Source organism: Rhinolophus ferrumequinum, chromosome 10, assembly GCF_004115265.2.
Source record: "Rhinolophus ferrumequinum isolate MPI-CBG mRhiFer1 chromosome 10, mRhiFer1_v1.p, whole genome shotgun sequence".
Taxonomy (NCBI): Eukaryota; Metazoa; Chordata; class Mammalia; order Chiroptera; family Rhinolophidae; genus Rhinolophus; species Rhinolophus ferrumequinum.
Window position 1 is genome coordinate 27,505,336 of NC_046293.1, and position 6,516 is coordinate 27,511,851.

At 43.6% G+C, this 6,516-nt stretch overlaps 1 protein-coding gene across 2 annotated transcripts; it reads left to right on the plus strand.

Annotated features, from left to right (window-relative positions):
• Nucleotides 1-248: 248 nt before the first annotated feature.
• On the plus strand, nt 249-5,818 carry APOLD1 (apolipoprotein L domain containing 1). 2 transcript variants are annotated; one of them, XM_033117393.1, is made up of 2 exons: nt 249-386; nt 1,707-5,818. In XM_033117393.1, exon 2 carries the CDS (start codon nt 1,710-1,712, stop codon nt 2,448-2,450), a length of 741 nt encoding a protein of 246 aa, XP_032973284.1. In that variant the 5' UTR covers nt 249-386; nt 1,707-1,709; the 3' UTR covers nt 2,451-5,818. The 2 variants fall into 2 exon arrangements, with proteins under 2 accessions (XP_032973284.1, XP_032973282.1); XM_033117391.1 differs by having other exon boundaries at nt 262-393.
• The last annotated feature ends 698 nt before the right edge of the window (nt 5,819-6,516 follow it).

Here is a 6,516-nt window from a genome sequence, read left to right on the forward strand (position 1 = left end):
TCTAATTGGTCAGCCTGGGGTGCCTTTGATGCCCTCCCAGATAACGTCATTAGCTATTCTCAGGAGAGGAAAGGCCGGGTATACCCCCTGGGAGAATGACAACACTTGTTTCAAGTTGGGGAAGAGCCTGCAGTTCTTTTCCTGCGTTTGGGGGAAAGCAAACACACAATGTTCATTTCCTAAATACGGGATGTGCTGTGTGCTTGGCAGGTCATTTTCCACCATGTCACATCCTTCTGGATGAAGGCAGCAGGAGCCAGGACAGGAAATGGCAAATTCTCAGAATGAGACAAGGCTTTCCCAGGGCAGTCATTGGTTCTCTGAAACTATAAAGCATGCTCATCCAGAAACAGCCTCAGATTTCTCTTTCCTGAAGATAGCCAAAAGTGAGTGGTAAGTGGGGAGCCTAAAGGGATACTATCTGAACAATAGCTATTGGACTTGTAATACTGGGTTACATATGTACATATATCCTTGGTCCATTATATATTTTGAGTGACTTTTTCTCATTTTGCTAAGAGATGTCTTTACTTGGAAATTTATTACTGGTGGGTGGAATTATGTAGGCATGCAAGTAAAATTAAGACCTAGGAGTCAGTAGACCAAGATTCTAGACTGGGCTCTGTGAAAAATCAACTGCATCTAAAACTGGTCTGTGTTTCAATTTCCTCATCTTTCAAGTGAGAATAATTTCTCCTCTGATATCTCACAAGATTGAAATGCTCTATTTCCATGGCTTATTTGCCACTTTTAATAAGTTCCTATTAATGATAAGTACAGTAGATATGAAGATGGGAATTTTTGGCAACTAGGAAGGATGTACTTTTACCCAAGGATATACAGTTTTCTTTGTTAGTCATTTGCAATTGGCTTCAATCGAACTTGGTACAAGGTAGCCCTCAATGAGTTGTTAAACAAAACAATTTGAGACACTTTATTTTATTCAACTGTTACTCATTTTTAAAAGGAAGCTTTCTTAATAAAGACAGTGATATTAATTTAATATAATTTAGTTTTAATTAAGCACCCATCAAAGAGTGAGACGTGATGAGCTTGAGTTTGAATAAATAGTGCAAACCACATTTTAGGCTTAATTCTAAGATAAGAGCCTGGAAGAATAACAGGTAGAAGCGTTGCTTCAGGCAAGCATCTAACTTAGAAAGATTAGTTTCTTACATTTGCTAGACACTGTGAGTTTTCAGTTTTTGGTGACATCTTTTTCACTCATCAGAGAGGGGGAAAAACTGTATTGCAAAACTGTTAAGATCCAAGTCTTCATGTCACAAAAGGACTTTGTAAACGACCTACCATTTGTAGTGTTATCTTTCAAATAGAGCAGAGGCCTGAGTATTGCAGTAGCTTTCTAACTCCACCACTCTCTCCAACCTGAGGTTACATCTTATTTAACATATAGTTAATAAAGTCCATCCTTAGCGTTCTCTGGGAGAAAAGCAGAGGATAGCATTATTCTTATTTGCACACGTGGATTTAAGGTCCTGAAAATTTGTGAAAGTTGTCCCAGCTTACAGAACTGATCTTTGAGAACTTGACACATGACTCACTGGAAAATGACCCGTTTCCCCTTGTGTGAAAGTAGCTGTTATATTTAACTTTTGCCAACTCCCCGCTTGCGGAGGCGAACCGCGGGCGGGAGCCGCCGTGAGGCACGGAGACTGCGGGCTAACTGCGTGTCTGTGTCCCTGCAGGGCATGGAGGGGCCGGCGGCCTGGGAGCTGCAGGGCACCGACGCGCTGCGGCGCTTCCACGGTCTGTTGCTGGACCGCCGGGGCCGACTGCACGGCCAGCTGCTGCGCCTGCGCGAGGTGGCCCGGCGCCTCGAGCGCCTCCGCAGGCGCTCCCTGGCGGCTAACGTGGCGGGCAGCTCGCTGAGCGCGGTGGGCGCCGTCACCGCCATCGTGGGGCTCTCGCTCAGCCCGGTCACCCTGGGGGTCTCGCTCCTGGCATCGGCTGTGGGGCTGGGGGTGGCCACCGCCGGAGGGGCAGTCAGCATCACGTCTGACCTCTCCCTGATCTTCTGCAACTCCCGGGAGGTGCGGAGGGTGCAGGAGATCGCCGCCACCTGCCAGGACCAGATGCGTGAGATCCTAAGCTGCCTCGAGTTCTTCTGCCGCTGGCAGGGCTGCGGGGACCGCCAGCTGCTGCAGTGCGGCAGGAACGCCTCCATCGCTCTGTACAACTCCGTCTACTTCATTGTCTTCTTCGGCTCACGTGGCTTTCTCATCCCCAGGCAGGCCGAGGGGGCCACCAAGGTTAGCCAGGCCGTGCTGAAGGCCAAGATTCAGAAACTGGCAGAGAGCCTGGAGTCCTGCACGGGGGCTCTGGATGAACTCAGTGAGCAGCTGGAGTCCAGAGTGCAGTTCTGCACGAAGGCCAACCGTGGCCACCACATAAAGACCTCTGCTGACCAGCTCTCAGCGCTGTTTTTCTGAGAACATCCTTTCCCCTAATGATCGAGGCCAGAAACCATCCCCGTGGGATGCTCCAGATTTGTAGGTCCCTCAGGAAAACACCAAGCTGCGTTAGGAGCTGAATGCGAAGGATGAGAAAAACTTTTCTTGAAGTGTGTGTATGGGGTGGGGGAGGGGTCCTCACGTCCCTACTTTTCCCATCACTGTGACATCCTGCCTGGGGTTGAGTGCTAGGGACTTTTTACTTGCCCTATCCTAGTAGGATATGTGATCTGAAAACTAGTTTTCCTGTATCAAAACCATTCAGGCTTCACATCATTGGGCACTCCTGTTTTAAGTTCTCCTGTGATCCCTGCCGGCGTGCCCTTGGTTTGAGCCAAGGCTGGAGAGGGTGTGCAGACATGGCCAAGTCCTGATCCTCTCCAAGCCCCACTAGGCTCTGAGGTCCACTGAATGCCTGTGAAAGGAGATATTAACTTTAAAACCTCTCTTCTAGAGTTCTGAGTACGAAAACCTCCAGAGTCCAGAGCAAGCAATCTCTGAACAGTGTAGGAGGGTTCAGGACCCACGAGAGGCCCCTTCTGCTGACATGCTGTCCCCCCCTTCTCAGCTTATCCACTCACAGGTCCAGCCTAGGGATAGAGTGGACCTCCCTGGATGGCTTCATATCCAGATCTCCAGGTTATCTGAGGTGGTAAACCAACCAAGCAGTCAACTAAGTGCTGCTCCCTTGCAGGAAGAAGCTGAGGAAAGGAAGACGAAGTGACTAATAGCCTCCTTTACTGACAGCGTAGTGTAGAGAAGAGAGCGATGGTGTTGAGTTAGACAGTCCTGGGTTTATTACAGACTTTTTCACCACTGTGTGATCTTAGCCACTTAATCTCTCTGAGACTTGGCTTCCTGGTCTGTAAAACAGATGTTAAAAGCTCATCCTGTTGTATTATGTGAGATCAGGTGCCTAGTCCAATGTCCGGCTCACAAAGAATGGCCGCTGACAGCATTAGCATTACCTGGGAACTTGTTAGGAAGCTGGATTCTTGGGCTCAACCCCTCACTTAGGGAATCAGAAACTGCAGGTGGGGCCCAGCAAACTGTATTTAAACAAGGCCACAGGGTGATTCTGATGCCTACTAAAGTTTGAAAACCACTGCAACAGATGTTAGTTTCTGATCCCCTCAATGAGCTTTCACGAAGTCTCATGCCCTCTCTAGGAGCTCCATGGTCTTCAGAGTCATTCACTGAAGGTCAACAACAGACTGTGTCCCAGAAGTAAAAGAAGAATGTGTGTGCACACTGGTCATTGCATCCTGAGGCACTTTCCCATCAGGTGAACTAAGGGATGTAACATAATAAGCCCTTTAGAGGGCAGTGTTGCCCACTCATTGTATTATAGAAACTGGTACAGAAAGGAATGTGAATTTACTGGAAATTGACCTTTATTACCTTCTCTGAAAACTGCCATGCCATGTATTTTTTAATTTATTTTAAGTTTTTTTTATTTAACTACTGTTTATTATTTGCATTTAATTTTATTTAATCATCACATTTAGAAAATAATAGGAATTGCAAGTGTCTGAATGGGAGACTACTGAGGCCCTTTTCAGATAAGGCTGAGTTTGACTTTCTGAGGCCAGGTGTGAGCTGGAAATAGCATCGCTCTTCTGGAATAAGTCTCTCTCCTTTCCACGTGAAGTAAATGTGGGAAGTCCGGAATAGAAAGACCAGGAGACGAGTTGAAGCTTCTAAGTGGAGGCTTGACTTCAGGGATACAGAAATGATGCAAATATATTTAACCTGAAGGTACTTTGCCAATAGGTAACACTTGACCTGAAAAGAGAACCTATTTAGTTCAGGGGGAAAAACCCAAATAGGGGCATGTGAAGGAAGCACTTAGACCTTGGAAGCCTGATGTCCTGTTAAGTTGTGTCTTATGGGTGATAGACAAAATAGCTTCTGTTATAGTGGCGATGTGTCATGTTTTCACTTTGAGAAGTATAAGAAATCTGTAAGCTGTCTCTGAGAAAATAGTTATAATTTCTTCAATTTCCATTCCTACCACTGTAATGTTGAAAGATATGTTGAAAAGTCTTTGGGACCACACACACAAAACTTGGCTGTGTTATTTAATTATTTAATATGCTTTAAATTTTGCCAGTTTCCTTTCATGCTTCCAAAGATGGCAGTGTGTCTGAGGAGGTATGACTTCAGTCCTAGGGGAGGGCTTAGTAGTTCTATGTTTTAATTTTTCCTATAAATTGCAACGAATCGATATCCTGGTTTATTTTGAAGTTGGTACTGGTTTCTTTTTAAACCGGTGTCATTTCTTAGACTGCCCTGCATTTTAGATCATCAGAATGTACTTCACATTGTCGTTTGAGTTATGTCATAAGGGTACAACCACTCCTTAACTCCGTCTTTTGTTAATGCTTAAGTTAGAATTATATTCTTCCAATGCCTGAGCTGTTCCCTAGAAATAAACTGGGTACTTTAGCAGCAGCAGCAGCAGCAAATATTTCCTGTCATTAGGATACTTGAGTGTCTCAAAGTCCTAAACTCCTGAAGTTATTTCAGTGGCTGACTTTATATCTAAGGAAGAGTGCCTTTGGGACAACATTTTGCACATAATAGAAGCTCAATAAGTGCATCTGAATAATTTAATGAACTGCTTAGCTATATTAATAGGAATTTATTGATAATGAAAGACCGTCTATCCTCTTATGTGTCTTTTATTAGGACTGGTGCCTCTACCAGGATTGGTGCGTCTACTCATGCCTAGAGACAAATATTTCTTTCTTTCTTTTGTGGGAATGTGAATAAGGCTTTTCCTTAAGGCTTTCATCCTATAAACAAACAGATTAAAATGGTATGTTGTAAAGGAAGAAGGGAGAAGGGTATTTAGATCATAAGTGTATTTTAGACAAATCTCTGAGTTTGAGAAATAAATATGTTTGTACTAAAGGTTTAAGTGCTTCTGTTAGTTTCTGGGGTTTATAATTGTTTGGATTGTTTTCTTTCTCAATAAATAAGATTTATTTGGTTCTGCACTTCAAGGATTCAATAAAACTAGTTACATTGTGCTCTGTTTTAAAAAGTAATCCTTAGCAAACAGTTCTGATCCTAACTGCTTCTATGCATTTGCTCTCAGGCACCTGTCATATCCAATATTGTAAATGTCAAAGTCAAAAATATTTACCGGGAGATTAAAGAGAGAAAAGAGTGGTGTAGAAGCCACTCTAGTTCAGATATGTCAAACAATCAGTTAACTTGATATATTTCTCATTCAATACCTTGGTGTGAAAAGAAAATAGAGGGAATTGAGACATTAAGATAAAGACATTGTAAAGTGATAAATAGGGATACAGTTAAATGCAGCAATTTTTGAATTCCACACTTTTTCCCACTGTAGCAAAATTAGTTCTTTCCCTTTGTTGAAATAAATTGCCCATTCCTCAGACTTTTTGATCTTTCTGTAATTAATTCCCTAATCTCATGTTTGCCTGTGTATGAATTAGCAACTTAAAAAAGGGCAGATGTTTAATCATTTTTACTTAGAATATTCTGTATCTAACTGTATAAATCAATTTTTAAAAAGCAATCAACTCACGTACAGGAATACTCTTACTACCTAGAAATCAGAGTTCCAGCAGTTTCAAAACCTAGCATAATTACAACCTGGGAAGTAATCAAAAGGAAACCTAGAATCAGCCAAATTAGGCTTCACAAAACCTAGAGAGAGGCAGACAGAAAGGGGGAGGGGCAACATCTATATTAGGAAGGGAAAATTTTCCCAGAAACCTCCAGGGAACTTTACCTTGCAAGTCACTGATCTTTACCACGCAAGGCAGGCTGGGAAATGAGCTAATTTTTAGCTTAGAATTGGCTGATCCCAGTATACCTAGGATTCTGTTTATAAGGAAGAAAAGGAAGGTAGACATTGGGGAAGGGGTCCAGCAATCCCGAAACAGGGCCGATAGTGGTTGGTCTAGTCCGTTAAGAACTGCTGCCCTCAGGTGATCTCCCTGTCTGAGTGCCAGCCTCTGAGTCTCCACCTTGGAAACAGCCCTGGGTCCGGATGTGGCACTGTTAA